Source organism: Cheilinus undulatus, linkage group 9, assembly GCF_018320785.1.
Source record: "Cheilinus undulatus linkage group 9, ASM1832078v1, whole genome shotgun sequence".
Classification (NCBI taxonomy): Eukaryota; Metazoa; Chordata; class Actinopteri; order Labriformes; family Labridae; genus Cheilinus; species Cheilinus undulatus.
Window position 1 is genome coordinate 10,897,641 of NC_054873.1, and position 19,530 is coordinate 10,917,170.

At 39.7% G+C, this 19,530-nt stretch overlaps 1 protein-coding gene across 1 annotated transcript; it reads left to right on the forward strand.

Annotated features, from left to right (window-relative positions):
• The first annotated feature begins 780 nt into the window (after positions 1-780).
• Positions 781-18,916, forward strand: ireb2 (iron-responsive element binding protein 2). Its single transcript, XM_041796143.1, has 22 exons — positions 781-860; positions 4,211-4,297; positions 4,931-5,096; positions 5,271-5,408; positions 5,512-5,748; positions 6,380-6,449; positions 7,029-7,212; positions 7,441-7,580; positions 9,009-9,180; positions 9,380-9,480; positions 9,659-9,775; positions 10,470-10,629; positions 12,581-12,716; positions 13,075-13,159; positions 13,254-13,410; positions 15,341-15,465; positions 16,086-16,190; positions 16,313-16,455; positions 16,657-16,804; positions 17,257-17,379; positions 17,468-17,653; positions 17,848-18,916. The coding sequence occupies exons 1-22, from the start codon at positions 836-838 to the stop codon at positions 17,956-17,958; spliced, it is 2,916 nt and encodes a 971-aa protein (XP_041652077.1). The 5' UTR covers positions 781-835; the 3' UTR covers positions 17,959-18,916.
• The last annotated feature ends 614 nt before the right edge of the window (positions 18,917-19,530 follow it).

Consider the following 19,530-nt stretch of genomic DNA (forward strand, 5'->3'; position numbering starts at 1 on the left):
ACTTTTCCCATCTCTGATAGGTGCTATTAGTTTGTGCTGCATTGAAACAAGCACAAATTGTCCATGTCTATGTGTTATTTTGTTACGCTCATGATTGTTATGCTGAAAAAATCAATTGCTTTTGAAAGTTGTTTAAAGTCAGAGGGGCCCTGAAGGCAGCGCGGGTATTTCGTCACATGGGACGTCGTATGACTGCACCTTAAAGGTCCCAGACCGTCATGTTCACAAATATATTCATAGAAAATTATTAACATTACTTTTTATGTGGAAAAAAAACATTTAAAAACATATTACACTTGCCCAAAAGAAGTCCAGTCATACTTCTTTATAAAAACTGCTAGAACATGTATTTATTCATTTCCTAGAATCTCTATATAACTTTGTTTTTACTTGTCAGTGTACCTTTGCTTTTCTTTCTTTTTCATTTTTAATTTCCTGCTGATAAGCTTTTTGAAGCTCAGCTTTACGTTGCGTGCTTTTCTGCAAATCCCTCTTGTTTGCTGAAGACTAAAAATGCAGGTGAATGGAAATGGGCACAGTGTGAGAAACAAAACTTCTTAAGACAAAACTATGTGAATAAAGATCCATATCATCCAATTTATATGAATACTACACAATAAGGTAAGAAAAGAGTTAGTACGGAATTTTGAGAGATGGGATTTTAATTCAGTTTTAAACGGATTTAGCTACTGAAGCGTATTTTTTGGAGTGTTTTCATTATAATTTGTGATGAATTTATGAATGGGCGTGTCTTCAGATCTCTGTGCTCTGATTGGTTGACTCAGCGCTGCCAGTGCAGTGGTGAGAACGGGTCGTGTTGATTTCAGGAGTCATCATGGCGCTCACTTCTCCAGTCAAAGGTAAAGAGGTGTCTTCAGCTAACCTTACCTAGCAAGCCACCATCCGACCAGCCCTGTTATCCTGCCAGACAGGGATCGATTTAAACAAACACCCTCACACTAGAAATGACTGTCGTTGGCTTTTTGTCAGTGTTACGTAAATGTACCGGCGTTCAACTGTTGGAGACATAAAAGCTAACAGAAGCTAGCTTTGTAGTGTTTGCTTTACAACTAACCAAGAGCTGTTGATTTAGCTAGAACCTAGCTAGCTTGTAGTGTCTTCGCTCTGTCTTTAAATGTCACGTCTTTGTTCTTTATATTTCAACGTAAATTGTATGCAAAAATACGTTGCTATTTGTTATCTCCCCGCGACGTACAGCCAGTAGCACGATAAGTAGTTAGTTAGCCAGAGTGGGCTTTACGATAAGGACCAGTGTTAGCAACAGAGCTAGCTTTGTAGCTGTCAACGGGACACATGCTGAGGGACATTTGGATATTGTCTGCTTGGCATAACAGCGTGAGGGCTTATCAGTTGTATTGATCTGCATTTATGGTACAATAAAAAAAGCATTAGTCATTCGGTCATGTTCTAACTGAGCTGTTGAAAGTGGGATTAGCATGACAATTACATTTTGTAGGTTCAGATACATTTACAGGTTCCAGTGGGAGTTAATCTTTGTATGATCTCACTCACTGTGATCAGCCCATGTTTTGTTGTTTTTTCAGGCAGTGAATATGGTTCACTGTGGTGCATTCTGTCTGATATCATCTTATAAAATGCTTGGGTCATGCATTATGCTTTAAACATAATGCCCGACCCATTAGAGAGCTGATCTAGAATTAGATAGGGGTCTAGAAACAAATCAAATGATACTGATACCTTTTTTGATACCATGTTAATGAAGTTAGAAGTCTTAGAAATCATTTTTTTTTGGTAATTTTTTTCTTTTAATTTTCCCAAAAAGGCTGACAAAGTCCTTCACACTTAAGACAGTGATCTCTTTATTTTACGTTAAAGGAGCTTTAAGCTAAAATCATGAACAAAAGATTTTAATTTTTTTTTTTTTTTTTTTTTTTTTTTTTGGTGTGGTGCTTTTTGATACTATTGATCACTAAAATAAGAGGAGGGAAATGTTGCTTTAAGATATAATTTGGGTCTTTTTATGCTGTTATTTATAGAGGAGGATAGTGGATAGTCAGAAACAGGGATGAGAGAGTGGGAAAGAGACATAGGGGAAAGGAGCCCCAGGCTGGACTTGAATTTTGGCCTCCTGCGTACATGGGGTGCAACCCAATGCTGATATTTCCAAATTAATTTTAGCCCATTCCGAGACCGATACCCCAGACCCATGACTTAAATCCACAGGAAAACATACTTTATAACTTAAGGAATGAGGATTAAAAAGGCTATAGCTGATGTAGGTCTGTTGGCCCTGCTGAAAACTCAACAAACGTATTTATACAAAGCTGATATTTTTACAGCTGATATATTGGCTGTCAGTATTGTCAGAAAGGTTCATATCTGCAGTTATGGATAATAACAGTTTGAAGCTGTCTGGTGACGATAGCAGTATCATGCCGATCATATTGTGCATCCTTATTTTGAGCATGCCGTATAAAAAAGTATTTAAGTATCCAAAGCAGTAATTGATTTTGTTGTGTCTTGATCATGTTGTGTATATTAAATAATGTTTTCCAGTCTGTCCAATTTCTGTTAAGGATTTTGCCCACAGTTATTTAAAAGTACTTGCTGCCAACAGCATCTGAATGATGAAGGAAAATTTATGTAGGAATGATCTGCAGACTGCTTTAATTTCTTTTGGCATGAGGAACCAGATTCCATTTAAGATCTGTGATATATAATTTTACATTTTTGAATGCAAAATGAATATTGCAGTACCTTCATTTGGTTTCTAATTTCTTGAAACATCTCTGCTCCTTAATTTGATACAGTAATGTACACAGCACAAATACTGATCTCACATCAGGACATTATCTGATGTTTAAACTTGATTTCAATCAGTGTATTACAGATCGTGGAAACTGAACTGACACAGTACCAAGTTACTATGGTAACAGGTTTTTAAACTCCTTCATAATAAAAAATCTTCTGGATCTTAAAGCCTCTTTTTGATGCCACTGCATCAAATTTAGAAGTCTTAGGCACACTTTGTAGAGATTTCTTGTTTTACTAATCAAAAAATACAGGCAAACCACTTCGACCGTTGAAACAATTAAGATTGGTTTTTATAAGGGTATTTATCTTTTAATCATTATGAACACATGATTCTTGCTGCAGTGCCTCACACTAGTGAGCATATTCAGAGGAAGTGCAGCAGATGTGAATTATCTAAAACACCCCTGTGATGTCAGTGTTTACATCTTTGCCCAAGTATCAGTGAGAGCCTTGACATTTTTTCTTTATGCTCTTATGATCGAGTTAAGGGTTAAGTGTTTGATCTTGAGGGTAATTCTCCTTTTTCTTCTTAAAAATGTCATACCGGTGTAAGGGAAACTAAATGATATCTTTAAAAAAAGAGTTCACAACGATTTAAATCTAGTGTGGTCTTTGCTGTTTCACTTTGATAATAATCAGAAGTGATGCTTGAAAAAGCAGTAACCTGAGAGCTAAAGTTACCACATGATGTCCTGTTGTGAGGCCAGTGAATTGTGCTGTGCCAAGATTACTCTGTTCATAGGGGCTCCACAACCGTAAGCTGTGTGTTATAGGTCATAGAGGAAATGTCATCAATGTTAAGAAGCTACAGCCTAAATTTACCAACCTACCTCCGTACGATTCAGCACTATTATAAATGTTATCAATAGAGACGACATTGTTATGTTATTTTATTTTGCAGGAGTGAAGCTATTTTGATTTAAAACCTTCTTGATGGACTAACTACATCCTTTCTCATGGGCTCACTACTATACAGTATGAAGAATTTCATGAGACTTTCCTGTAGATAATGTTTCAGTGTTACACCTGAAAAATCCATTTATGCTCAGTAAACAGACTAATCTAAACTTTTGCAATCATAGCTGTAACAGCCTAGCTTCTTATAACCACTAATACAACATGGTATGTAATAAGCCAACTGTAAGAGGGAGGTATGTGCACATACTGTACAGAAAAAAAGGAGGCCTCATGCCTGTTTCCCACACATTGGCTTCTTCCTTTTCAAGCACTTCCTGCTGAGCAAATGTTAAAGTAAGGTCAAGGCTAATAAACCAGATCAACCTGCAAGAACACATGCAAAAGAATGAAAACACTTTTGAGTTTATCACATCTTGAAGATTCCTGTACTTGAAGCAGCTATGTTGTCCTGCTTTACTGTACATTTTAACTAATACATGTTTGTTTTTCTCTGCAGAACATCCATATAGCCATCTAATTGACACATTGCAAGATGGTAGAACTAAATTCTACAATCCACTTAAATTAAATGATCCAAGATATGGTGAGTAAATTATTTTTTTTATATATAATTTTGAACACTTCAGTTTTGCTTAACAGACTGTTTGAGGGAAGTATTTATAAGGCATTCTTGGTATTTGTTTTAGATAAACTGATTAAAAATTAGAACTGATGAGATATATTTAAACAATTTAGCAACTGCCAATAGTTGTGATTTTTTTAATGACTTCTTTTGACGCAAGACTCCCACAGTGCCAAGATTTTCTCTCATCTGTTGGCCAAGAATAAGGACCAGTCTGTCCTAGTGTCGACTTCTGCTGCCTAATAAAATTTCTTCTTTTATAAGCACTAAGGGGAGCTAGATTCCAGTGTTAGATTGATTTGACACAACAGATAAAACTGGTTACGGATATCTGATAATGCCACATTATTTGCTGTCAGCTGCAGTTTGTCAACAGGGCTGAGATCTGCTGATACTAATGTCAAACCCATATATCAACACATCCTTAGTGCTTTTTGTAATACAGGGCTTATAATAAGGCTGTTTACCATCGCAAGGCCATCCTTAGATAGCAGTCTAAATATGTATGCATTTGAACATGTGTTTCCTGATAGCAGCCTTAAAAATTTGTTGATATACCTTTAGATGAAAGTTATTTTGTTCCCTTCTGTGCAGACAAACTGCCTTTGTCCATCCGTGTCTTACTGGAGGCAGCAATTCGTAACTGCGATGGCTTTTACACAAAAGAAGAAGACATCCAGAACATCCTGGACTGGCAGCAGCAGCAGACTAAAGCCGAGGTGCCGTTCTCTCCAGCACGAGTCCTCCTCCAGGACTTCACGTAAGTGTCACAAAGATTTAGGTTGACCACAAACACACGAGGAGGGGTTAGTATGTTAGAACTCATGTCATCATGCTCTAACTTTTTGCTGCTTGGCATTAAGATGTTCCCATATAGCTTTTAAAGAAAGGTAAGGTGTAATAATTCTTCCTTTCCTGGTTTTTCTTCATTTAGTGGTATTCCTGCCATGGTGGACCTCGCAGCCATGAGGGACGCTGTGGCCAAACATGGTGTAGACCCCAGCCTGGTCAACCCCAAATGCCCTACAGACCTCATTGTAGACCACTCTTTACAGATTGATTATAGCAAATGGTACGTTTACATTTATATTTGAGTCACTAACAGTCATATATTTGGTCTGTATGTAGTCTGTCTTTATAATGTTGTCATTTAACTTGATGACATTCTTCAACAGTGCCATACAAAATGCTCCAAACCCAGGGGGAGGAGACAGCCAAAACCAGGGTCCTTCTCGTTCCACGTCCTCTAGGCCTCCGTCCAGAGGAGGAGCACAGTGTGGGGGCCAGCGGGGCTCCTGTAGTAAAGCTGCCTGCAGTGACCCACCAGCCTCCCCGGGTCGACCTCCAGTGTCTGTCCAGCAGATTGAGAACACACCTCTCCTCTGCCCTTTCCACCTGAAGCCTGTTTCTGAGTAAGTGTGGTTACTATCCAGCGATGAATGACATTTACTATAGATAGAGCTGATACATATGCAAATATCAGAGCATTTTCACCTTCTCCCTCCCTGGTCTGCTTTCACATTTGTAACATCATTGGTGCCCTCGATGTTTGGAGGTGGTATGCAAATAGTGGGTTTGCAAATCCACCTCGAAGAAGATACAATGGCAACCACTCATGTTGACATTTGTGGCAATGCTGAAGGCCATACACATGAACAGTGCTCGAGACCACCTCTTCAAGGGCCTGGGTCCCTAGTGTGAAACCACCTTAGTTTACAATGTAGCTAGATCCTTTTTAAAGGCTGACCGAATATTTAGAAGACTGTCATTTTTTACCTACTGGAATAATGAGGATCACCCTGTCTGAGGATAACAGAAGCAAAAAAAAATCTAGTACAACCTACAACAATGGCACATGTCAAAGTGCTGAATCTCCAAACTCTTACTATCAGATAAATCAAAGGAAAGTCCACGCATGACACATCATGACCCTGGGTCGCTTCTTTTAAAAGACATCATGCAGAGGTCAAATGAGCAAACATGTTTTCACTGACTGACACACAGAGTTCCTCTTTGGTAGTATTTGTTGTTATTTCTCTGCAGAACTGACACAGCTCTGAAGAACCAGGAAATGGAACTCATTAGAAACAAAGAAAGGCTTCAGTTCTTCAAGGTAATAAAGGAGGAAATTATATTTTTTTATAAATATGAGACTATTTATACCAAGTGCTGCAGGGATCATGTGTTTTTGCCACATTACCTGGAAGTTATTGTCGTCCTGGTTATGTAAATAAAAAACAAAAACAGAGGATTTTTCCTTTACTTACCCTTAGATTGTTGCAAAAATAAGCTGCTCTGTTGAAGACTGTCTTTACAAATGTGTTTGTAAATGCTATCATAAAGAGCAAAGTGCGGATTTCAGGCTATAGATGGACTACATCCCAGTTCAATCCAAGATTGCTGTCCCTGGTCACCTTCTTTGTTTTTAAGCCCTCTTTTGTTAATAAAGGCATTTAAGACATAATAGGCTTTATTTTAGACTTTTCACTAACACTTGCTAAAAATAACTTACTGACTTTGGCACAAAAAACAAAAGAGCAGAAATTCTTTCTCTTATCAGGGTTTAAGGACTGATCCCTGCAGCGCTCTTAAAGGGAAATGATTTACAGAATAAATAGCACAAACTAGTATCTGTTACTGAACCTTAAGGTAACTGTTCATCTTTCTGTGTACCCTTCTCTCCACCAAACAGTGGTGTTCAAAAGCCTTTAAGAATGTAAATGTTGTTCCTCCGGACGTCGGCGCGGTCCACCAGGTGAATCTAGAGTATCTGTCCAGAGTGGTCCAGGTCAGCAATGGATTCGTCTTCCCAGATAGTGTGGTGGGAACCGACTCGCACACCACCATGATCAATGGGTTGGGCATCCTAGGCTGGGGTGAGACACTAATTTCTCACATTGTTTGACACATTCATCTTTTTTAACAATGCACAAGTTAGACCTGATTTTGCTGGATAATCTGAGTATTTTTTTGCTGAAGAGTGGCAGGGGAAAATGTAAATAGTTGCTGTGCAAATAGAAAGTTTTTATTGTGCTCCACTTTACTATGTGCTCTTTCCTTTTCAAACTTGTCTGTAAGATGTAAATATTTTTTCCACCTTCCAGGTGTTGGAGGAATTGAGTCAGAAGCTGTGATGCTGGGACAGCCAGTTTCTCTGAAGCTTCCTGAGGTGGTGGGCTGTAAACTAGTGGGGTCCATTAATCCCCTAACCACATCCATAGACGTCGTCCTAGGTATTACAAAGGTAAGCTTTCCTGAATGCATTATTCAAGACAGACTTATTACTGCAAGAGCTATGGATGCATGTGTATCATATACAGGTACACCTGAAAAAAAATAGAATATCATGTAAGTTATTTTTATCTGTGTTTAACTTCAAATAAATTGAAAAATTCCAATACCTTTTTGTTTTAGTCTTGATGATTACAGAACCACAAAAATCAGCGATCCCAAAATATTAAAGGATTGTGGAAATGTCCAATTTGCAAAGGTTTCATAAGCCTTTATTCTCTCATTCTACTGACTTGACTGTTGTACAGAGGACAGTCACTGACACCCTCCACAAGGAGGGTAAGCCACAGAAGGTCACTGCTGAAAGAGCATACTCTTCTCAGATGCTGTATCAAAGCATATTCATGCAAAGTTGTCTGGAAGGGAAAAGTGTGCCCAAGCAACAGGGATGAGCTCAGCCTTCAGAGGATTGTCAAACAAAGTAGATTCAAGAATTTGGGGAAGCTTCACAAGGAGTGGACTGAGGCTGGAGTCTGTATGTCACAAGCTACTACACACAGACAGGTCCAGGAAATGGACTACAAGTGTTGTGTTCTTGGTGGCGAGCCACTCCTGAACCACAGAGGTTATAACTGACCTGGACTGTTGCTCAGTGGTTCAAAGTCCTATTTTTAGATGAAACTTAATTCAGAATCTCATTTGGAAATCAAGGTCCCAGAGTCTGGAGGAAGATCAGAGAGGCACAGAATCTAAGGCACTTGAAGTCCAGTGTTTTCACTTTCCACAGTCAGTGATGGTTTGGGTGCCATGCCATCTGCTACTGTTGGTCCTCTGTGTTTTATCAAGTCCAGAGTCAATGCTGTCATCCACCTACCATGAGATTTTAGAGCATTTCATACTTCCATCTGCTGAAAAGCTTTAAAGAGATACTGATTTCCTTTTCCAGCAGGACTTTGCACCTGACCACAGTGAAGCCAAAACTACTAGAAACTGGTTTTCTGACCATGATATTACTGTGTTTGATTGGCCAGCCAACTGGTCTGAAATGAACCTCATGGAGAATCTCTGGGGAAATGTCTTAAGGAAGATGAGAGACTCAACAATACAGATGAGCTGAAGGCTGCTATCAGAGCAACCTGGGCTTTATAACACTGCAGCAGTGCCACACACTGATTGGCTCCATGCCATGTTGCATTGATGCTAAAATTTGTGTAAAAGGAGCCCTGACCAACCTGAAGTTTCATGTCTTGAATTAAATCACAGGAAACAATGAGCTTATTATGAATTTTTTAGATTAACCTGTATAAATTTGAATCCAGTTCTACATTTCCAAATCAGAGTTTGAAGATGTAATTGATCACAAAATGTTTGCTGACCCCCTCTCCCCCAAGTCTCCTGTATTTCTGTGTGCGCTAATGTATCATTTGCACTGGTTTTCTAGCACTTAAGGCAAGCTGGGATCGCTGGAAAGTTTGTAGAGTTTTTTGGACCTGGTGTCTCCCAGCTGTCGGCTCCAGATCGAACCACCATTGCCAACATGTGCCCAGAGTATTCTGCTACTGTGAGCTTCTTTCCCGTTGACCAAGTCACACTAAAGCACTTTAAAAAGACGAGTGAGTCACCCTTGTGATGCTTTTTATTTTAACTATATAGGTGTTGTATCTGTGCCTTGATTGACTATACTTACACTTGAATATTTACTCATTTTAAAATCATTTAACAGGATCATTACTGTTGATCTGGATCAAGAGTAGCTGTATTTTATTAACTCCTTTAAGGTTGTTCACTTACATGTTACTTTTTACCTCCCAGACTTTACCCAGGAAAAACTTGAATTGCTGGAGTCTTACGTGAAGGCTGTAAAACTTTTCAGAAGCTATGAAGACCCCTCAGAGGACCCACAGTATTCTGAGGTAATGTGTCAAAACTAATGGATGAAATACATGCAAGAAACTTATGTTTATTCTGTTTCTCTTTTCCCCTTTTATAAAGGAGAGAAGGATTTTTTTACACGCCTGAGTGTACCGAGGCTTCAGGAATTGAGGAATTTAATTTTCACTTAAGTTAAGAAACAAATTGATGTTCCTGCAGGTGATAGAGATAAATCTGAGCTCCATGGTGCCCTATGTGAGTGGACCGAAGCGGCCTCAGGACAGGGTGGCCGTTAGCAGCATGAAAAAAGACTTCCAGAGCTGTCTTGATGAGAAGGTAAAACAAAAGAATTTCAGTGAAGCTTTCATGAGATGTTTTCACATATGCACTCCTGCAAATTTCTAGAGAATTTCGAGTGAATTGCAACTGATATCCTCCTGATCTAGCTGTTCACTTGTGCAACTCACAGTCGGAGACTATCTCTGTTGGATGGGAGAGGATTGGGAATTCTTTGGAGGCAAGACATGATAGAAAAAGAACAATGCAAAGTGGCAGTCTGCATTGCAAAGCTATATTAATGCTTCGTGTAGTTCAACAAAATCACACTATCAACAAAATAGAGGAGAAGATTGTATTCGTAAACAGAAAACATAATGCAGCAGCATAATTACATGCACAGAGATTGCACTGGCCACGTGCATACAGTCTGTGGTTGCACATCAATTTGCAGGATAGAGACATCATCATTCCCTCTGCTGCTATTTCCTGCTGTGTTCAAACATTCCTCTTACCTCGACTTCACAAGGAAAAAACAAGTAGGCTGGCTGAAAATTCAGGGTGAAAAATGTGTCTGTTTTCAGAAATGTAGCTCACCTCAGGAACTTCAGGAGTTTTATGCAAGTGTGAAAGCACTAATTTTCACTGCTTTGCCCACAGTAATTCATGTAGACGTTGGCGATGCATTGTTGACATTTTTGTGGCCTGATAGCTGCGTGTAATCTCACAAGTTCTGTAAATTGTTTCCCTGCAGGTTGGCTTCAAAGGCTTCCACATCTCTAAGGAGAAGCAGAGCATGCAGGTTCCTTTCTTGCACTGCGGTCAGGAGTATCAGCTAGCTCACGGCTCTGTGGTCATCGCTGCCGTCATTAGCTGCACCAACAACTGCAACCCGTCTGTCATGCTGACTGCAGGTACAGAGCTGACACAGCCTGCTTATTCTAACCATGCTAGACATACTTAATGCTGATTTTCAGATGTTTTCCAATTTTTCACCGTCTCTTTCTGTTGCAAAATTTAAGTTCTTAGGTTGGCCACACACTATAGGATATAAAGCCCAATTAGAGGTCAGATTTGCCTCCCTGCACAACCATGAGGGCATATCCTGAGTAGATGCTCATTGCAGACTATTATTTTTCTTAATAATCTCCAAGTGTGTAGGTCAACATGATTGTTTTCCTGCTCCAAATCACATCCTAGCATGCCAGACCCCAAATCATAAATATCAAACAAATTTGATAAACTTGGAAATAATGGATATTGAAAAAATATTAGACTATGGATTAAGTTTCTTTATTAGTACCGTAAAAGGATTTTTTTGTGCAGACAAGAGTTTCTGCATGACAAGATAAAAACAACACTGATTTACAGTTCAGGACACAATCAGACAAAATGCATTAAAAACTTACATTTAAAGTAATGATTGAAACCAAGTCATGACTAAGTGTTTTTGAAGATTTCCATCCTAAACTATATATTCCATTAACCCTCTGAGACCAACATTATCATATACAACAAGCAGAGATATGTGTTATTCAAAGTTAAATAACTTCTGAACCATAAGGTGTAGCCACTTGAATTTTCCTCTCAAAGCCATTCATTGTGCCGGTCTAATGATGCTACCACACTTTTCATAGCTCTTTGCATAGCAAGCTTGGGACTTTGCTGACTTTCTGTGGTCTTAAAAGATTAAATCCACACCAGTAACTCAGATATAAGTCGTCTTTTTATCCATTTATAATCCATTTTTAACCCGCTTGTTTCTGCAGCTAGCAGGTTAGCCTGTTGCCATATTGTCTGTTTGTATCCTAGAATGCACTGCGACTGGGCTGTGACATCCAATGGCAGGCGGTTTTGTCCCATGCCATGCTTTTCCACACAACAAATAAGTACAGACTTTGAAACTGTGGAAGAGAGCCTGAATGACTTTTGATTTAGAGAAAAAGAGTTAGAGGAGCTGTGATGTGGCCCTCATAGTCACTGCAGACAGGAACTGCTTTAAATAATGACTCAAATTCCCAAAGCGGAAGGATTTTTTTGTCCAAAATTGAATATTTGGAAGTCTTTGTAACAGAATTAATATTTTTTAATTATTCTGTCCCAAAGAGATGGAAGAACAATTTTCTGCAGGAAAGCCCTTTGTCATTGATTTTTACTGTGATTAATACATAGAAATCTTTGAACTTTAATTTCCGATTTCTTTTTTTGCCTTTGTAGCCCCATAGCTTTTAAAAAAATTCAAGTGATAAAACTGCAACACACATATTCTTAAAATTAGGTTGTCCTGAAGAAAAGGATGTTTATATTTTTATATTTACCACAGCGTTGACGTTTTACAAGCTTTTTATGATAAAAAGTCCAGGCAAGACACAATGGTTTAAACAATAGCTTAGGGCCTCAGAGGGTCAAAGTTAAAGTGCATTTTCTTGTGCTAATTTTGTTCAGAAGTACAATACCTGCGGGTGCCGAAGTGGCCTTGTAGCTTTTTGTTCTCCCTTTAGGAGTAGCAAAGCGACGACCAGTGTAAAGAAGTTGAAAACTCTGAATTCAAAGGTTGAGAACAGTCATGGAGAACAGGATTGAGACTTGGTTAGGAACATTTTTGTTTTTAAAGGACAGGTGACCAAACCATGAAACAAGGAGAAAAACAGGAAAGATTCATTTAAAGCTTAATAAAATATAGTTATCACAGTTTTATCGATGTGAAAACAAGCAAGGTTCCTAAGTCAAAATAGACGTTGGTGTAACTTTTTACAGACTACCTCTCAATTCCTCTCAAAGGTCAGAAGTAATTAAAACTTGTAACAACCAGACTTCTAACTGCATGAAGCAACTTCATAACACAGTGCTGTTTTTGTCTGACAGGTCTACTGGCGAAAAAGGCTGTGGAGGCGGGACTTGTTGTAAAGCCTTATATTAGGACCAGCCTGGCTCCTGGAAGTGGCATGGTCACTCACTACCTCAATACCAGTGGAGTCCTGCCTTACTTTAGCCAGCTTGGGTAAGCATCTTGACACAGTGACAACACCCATGTTCACATTCAAAATAAACCACCAGGGATGAAGTCTCATGTGCTATTTCACTGCATCCTCCATCTGAATAAAGTCATCTGTGGGTCTGATGGTTTTTAAAAGGTAACACTCAGTTATTTGGTAAACCATGCTAAGTTACATGTAAATATATGGCCAGATCCAACCAGGTGGTAATATGCGGGTGCACTATAAGTTCGAGGCTAGAGGTACAGACTGACCTCTACCAGCTGTGTAGACTGTAAAGATAATTCTGATTGAACATGTTCTTGTTAATCCCTGAGATAATTGTGAAGAATTCCTAACATGTAATGTTCTTTCATCTCACAGGTTTGAGGTGATCGGTTACGGCTGTGCCACATGTGTAGGGAACACAGCTCCGCTACCTGAATCCGTCGTAGATGCAATCAGACAGGTAAAATTATGACATGACAATATGCCATGTCTTAAAATCTGTCCAAAAATGATATCTCACAGTAATAAACCTTTAATGATCTGCTGTGTTTCAGGGGGACTTGGTAGCCTGTGGTGTTTTATCTGGTAACAGGCACTTTGAAGGACGTCTGTGTGACTGCGTACGTGCCAACTACCTGGCCTCCCCACCGCTGGTGGTGGCATATGCTCTCGCTGGAACTGTGGGAATCGACTTTGAGAAAGAGCCTCTGGGTAAGGAAGAAGCTCTCTTTATCTGCTCCTTGAGAGCTTCAAACTGTGAGGAGAAAAGAAGGAAGTCGGTAGATTTTAGTCAGTTAGAATTTACTGAATGGTCCGGTTATTAGCAAGCACAGTGACATGGTGCCATTTTTTTTTTTTTTTTTTTTTAAGATTTATTTTTGGCCTTTTTGCCTTTATTGGATAGGACAGTGGATAGAGTCGGAAACAGGGAAGAGAGTGGGGAGAGACATGCAGGAAATAGTGCCCAGGCCAGATTTGAACCTGGGTCGCCTGCGTATATGGCACACCACTCGACTACTGGCACGCCCCAAATGTAGTGCCATTTAAACTCACCTAGGATCAGCCCTGTGTAACTTAGCTTCTGCTTGAAGCATCATACAGGTGCAGTGACAGCAGCAGCATCACCTGTTGCCTGATGTAAGGAGGAGACTCAGACTGCCCTACACAGAGCTCACTTCCTTGACTTCTGATGAGGAATTCAGGCAGACTTTAATGCACATTTGCTGCAGAAACGAGAGAACTTGCAATTTTGGCTAAAATCCAAATATACAGAGGGGGCAGTGTGACTTGCACCATGTCTATGAGATGTGACTGTTACGCATGCAAACATCCCCATTACGATAGAAATATATCCTTCAGTCCTGATATGCAGACAAAGAAGGTGTTTTGTAGTCAAAGGTGTAAAGCAGCCTATCTCAAACAGGTTGCTTTCTGGTATCAGAGGTGGCTTCAGAATTCTTTAAATTCAAGAATTACCTTGAAGATCAACCTAAAGGGAGATTGAAGGAACAAATCCCTCAGCAGTCATAGGGATGTATAATGTTTTGGAGTTTTTTTTGCCTGTGCATTTTGAAAGGGTTGAGGTTGGGAAACACTGGTATAAAGTACAGTCATTGGAAAGCCCATTGAAGCTCCCGTTGTTACCCTATCTCCACAAAGCCAGTTCCAGTGCTGGTGCTGGACTATAACTAGAGACGGTCTACAGGTGGTTCAATCTAAGGAAGCATCAGAGAACTGGTTTGCTTAACCATAGCGGTCCAGAGAGTCACATCATTGCATCGATGTAAATGTCAGTGTGACTCTGTTTCACCAGCAACGCTATAGCTTTCATAGCTCCCTCTAGCTTTCTTTGTACCTCATCCAGGACCAGCAGACAGCCCGTCTCCTCCTGGGACAGGTTTTGCTTTACTTTACATGTGTGTTTGTTTTGCACCGTTGTCTTGCTGTCTCATTTAAAGCTTTTTTTCTTTACAAACGGTGCTCTTCCTGGTTATTTGTACATTCCAATCCCGCCCCCAGGCACAGACGTAAGCATGCAGCCCCCTGACGTCAGCACTTAGGCCCTGTTGTAAACCAGTTGTTTCCCCTGAATCATAGCAAAGCTGGGTACCAGGCTGGAACAACTTTTTTTTTCAGCCCACAGCCAGTTCTTGGCTGTAAAAATTAAAGACCTGGTGCTAGATTAAGTACCATCTCTGAACCAGCCCTGAAGCTGGCTTGGTAGAAAATAGGTATTGGTTTATGTGTATTTTGGCGCCTCCCTGTGGACAACAAGCTACTTCTCATTCACTGATTTTATTCCTGTCAGCATGTGAGTGGTAATCTTTCTTTAACTATGAAATCTATCACTCATGAAGAGTCTTTGCTGTGGAAAACAAGAAAATAATTTGTCTGACACCTATCCCATAGCAGCATTTAAACTTAAAAATAACTGTATAGTTCTTACCAGTCTTAATCCTGCTGATCTGGTATTCTTTTGTGGGTCATGTAAGGGCATCACTGTTTTTTTTTTTTTTCTTTTTTCCATGACTAGCCAAAATATTCCTCATGTCTTAAGCAAATTTGCTTTTAAGATAGAAGAGCTGTTCTATTATTTAGTCTCTTTTCATTGTGTAACACTGATGATTGTGTTTTTGTGCAGGTGTGACCACAGAGGGAAAGGAAGTGTATCTTCGTGACATCTGGCCGTCCAGGGAGGAGGTCCAGCAGACCGAAGAGGACACGGTCATCTCCTCAATCTTTAAGGATCTCAGGGGAAGGATGAAGGTTAGGAAACTCTCTTCCTGTCTGTCTTTCTTGTATGTTCAGGTGCATCTAAAGAAATATTCTAATATTTTGAGACAGTGGATTTTTTGTGTCTGTCAGCTTTAAGCCGTAATCATCAAGATTGAAACAAAGAAAGTCTTGAAATGCAAAACTTTGTATGTTGAATCTTGAATAAATGGAAATCTAACTTTCTGAAGTAAATCACAGGGGAAAAAAATGAACTTTTACTTGATGTTCTATTTTTTTAGGGATGCAAGATATCGGCCTCATGTCAACATTTCTGCTAATATTTACATCTGATATTTTGGCTGTGAATATCAGCATATATTGACTGTAAATTTTGGCCATATGTAATAATAAATTAGGGAGTTTTAGGCAGAACCAACAGACCTATGTCCTTTGAGGTCCTTCCATTCCTTCATTTAAAGTGCATTTCAAGGACTGAAGTTTTAGGTTGGAAAAACATATTTAAATATCGTATTGATATCGGTATCAGCTTGAATGAATCAGTAAATATCAGCACAAATCCAGTATCGTGCATCCCTAGTATTTGTTTGATGCACCTGTATGTCAAATGATGAATCAGTGATGGTGTAACTGTTTTTCTGCACTCTATCCAGCAAGGGAACACATTTTGGAACAACATCGACTGTCCAGATTCGGTGGTTTTCCCCTGGGATCACAAGTCCACGTATATCCGTTCACCATCTTTCTTCAGCAAGTTGGTGAGTATTTTGCCATTTCCAGTGTTTCCAAATGCCAGATAATGAAGCAAGTACACAAATAAAACCTGCAGAAGTTCAGAAAATGAGCTCCTCCTCTTTCTCTGCTTTGTTTTCTGTCTCAGAGTAAAGAGGTGCCAACCCCTCAGTCGATAGAGAGCGCTCATGTCTTACTGTTCCTCGGCGACAAAGTCACCACAGATCACATCTCACCGGCGGGCAGCATCGCCCGGGTCAGCGCCGCTGCAAAGTACCTGCTGAGCAAACGGTGAGTTTGAAACAAACACTCACAATATTTTATTACCACAAATTGTGCCTTTTTTCATTTATTATGACAGCAGACCTAAATACCTACAAACAAAACATTGTACAGCTTGCTGTCAAGGCAAAGAATGTCACTTCTGCCACTGTTTTGTTTTTAACTGCTGAATTTAAATGCACTCACTACTCACTAAAATATTCTCCTCAGTTTGACGCCGCGGGAGTTTAACTCGTACGGAGCTCGCAGAGGGAACGACGCTGTGATGACCAGAGGCACGTTCGCCAGCATCAAGCTCCAAAATCGATTCATTGGCAAACCAGGCCCTAAGACTTTGCACATTCCTTCAGGCCAGACAGTAAGTGTTCAGAAGATCAGCGATCCCAAGGTGGATTGACCTGTTTACTTCTTTATGGTTTAACTTTTAAGATGCCAAACCAGCTGCCCAAGATTTTATAACATCTACAGGTGCATCTCAATAAATTAGAATATCATCAAAAAGTTGATTTATTTCAGTAATTCAGTTCAAAAAATGAAACTCCTATATTATTTAGATTTATTACACACAGTGTGATAGATTTAAAGTGTTTATTTCTTTAAATTTTGATGATTATGGCTTACAGCTAATGAAAACACAAAATTCAGTATCTCAGAAAATTAAATTAGAATATTACTTTAAACCAGTAAGAGAAATTATTTTTCCGACTTTCAAGCTTTGTGCCATTGTGTGTGTTTAGTTATTTCAGTCCAGGACTGCTGCTTTGTACTAATAATGCTAAATGAACACCCTCTCCCTGTTTGTTTGATCAGCTGGACGTCTTCGAAGCAGCTGATCGCTACCAGAGAGACGGCATTCCTCTCATCATCCTGGCAGGCAAAGACTACGGCTCTGGAAACTCCAGGGACTGGGTCGCCAAAGGACCATACCTGCTGGTAAACTGCAGATCCTACATAACAGGACGAAGGTGGTAGATTTACTTTTTCATTTCCAAATAAAACTCCTCTTCTCTGTGGTCAACAGGGCGTACGTGCTGTCATCGCTGAGAGTTTTGAGAAGCTGCATAAGAATCAGCTTGTAGGGATGGGCATCATGCCACTCGAGTTTCTGCCCGGTGAGAACGCAGACTCACTGGAGCTCAGTGGGAAGGAGAGGTTCACTATCACTCTGCCAGAGAGTCTGAGTCCAAAGCAGCAGCTCACTGTTAAGGTAGGGGAAAAGATATGAAGAGCAAATACTAGGGTTGGAAAAGTTATTCCTTTTTTTGTCAAATATTTGACACCTTTTCTGATTTCTCTACATTCACTTCTTTGGCATATTTGAGCAGCATGATACCTTTTAGCTGTTAAATGTTTAATCCAGATTAGGTAAGATTTTAATTCCTTTGATCTTTTTCCTTGCAGACAAGTCAAGGAAAGTCTTTCCTTGTCACTGCACTCTTCGACACAGAGTTGGACGTTATATTTTTCCGACATGGAGGGCTCCTAAGATACGTCGCTCGGACTTTGCTCTGAAACAGCCTGAATGTGCCCTAAAAAGAACAACAGCACTCATCATTTCACCCCTTTGTCTTCAGTGTGATCAAAAAATAAAAGAAAAAAACAGCTTGCTGGAGCAACATGAAAGGCTGATGATTTGTCTGAAACGTCTCCGGACTTTTGGAGTCATGAGGCATCAGTTTTTGGACCCGTGCAGCTTCTCCATCACTCAATACACATGGCTGGTTCTGGATTTTTCCGCACAGGATGGACTAAACAAGCCTAGGAGGAAGTGGAGACATTCAATCTAAAAGACTGAACTTTGGCTGATTATTGGACAGTGTTTTAATGTGAATGAGAAACAGATTCTGCACTTGATGGAGACATTTTCTTTACAGCGGATTGGATTCTGTTCCTGCTTCTGTGGTCATTTAACTAAAAATCATTTTTTGCCAAGTAAGGCTAACATGGTGCTAGGTACTACAGCATGGATACGTTGTTTTTGGGGTGCAGTAAAGCCTGTTTTTTTCCCAGCATCAAATTAAAGGTTCATTTTTGTGTATTTCAAACATTTGCAGAGGTGATGTCAACTTATTGTGGCCAAACAATCATATGTAAATTATGTTCTTTTTTGTTAATATATCTTTAATCAAATGGCCTTCTGCAGAGTACAGCTGTCTGTCAATACACTCTTTTTTTAAATGTGCAAATGTGAAATCCATTTTTTCCTGTTTCTTGTATCACTGCATTAAGGTGTCTTCTGCTTTAACAGCCAGTCTTCTGCATCACATTAAAGCAACATTAAAAAAGTTTGAAGAATCACTCTACAAAGCAGCATCTTCCAACAGTTTTGATTAATATAACTCCGTCAAAAACGTGATCAAGTGCAATATGTGCACAAAGTAGTCAGACCCCCTTCACTTTTTTCAGTTTTGCTGTTGCAGCCTGATGCTGGACTCATTATTTTCTCTCATGAATCTACACTCAGAACCCCATAATGACAAGGTGAAAACAGAATTTTAGACATTTATGCAAATGTATTAAAAATAAAAAACTGAAATATCACATTAAAATTTAGCTCAGGTTCCTCCCATTTCTCTTGATGGTTACTGAGATGTTTCAACACCTTGACTGGAGTCCACCTGTGGTAAATTTAATTGATCAGACATGATTTGGAAATGCACACACCTCTCTATAAAAGGCCTCACGGCTGACAATGTATATCAGAGCAAAAACCAAGCCATGAGGTCAAAGGAACTGCCTCCAGAGCTCAGAGACAGGATTGTAAAAAAGCCCAAATTTGGGGATGGCCAAAACACCATTTTGGTCTCAGACCAAACAGGTTTCTTCAACTTGACCATGGAGTCTCCCACATGCCTTCCCACGTGTCGAGATTTAACCTCAGTTTTCTTCAACAGTGGCTTTATCTTTGCCACTCCCCCATGACGATTTGGCTGGTGAAGAACCCAGGAAATAGTTGTCGTATGTAGTCTCTCCCATCTCAGCTGCTGAAGCTTGAAACTCCTTCAGAGTAGTCATAGGTGTCTTGGTGGCCTCTTTCTCTCATCTCCTTGCACGGCCACTCAGTCTGTAAGGACGGCCTGATCT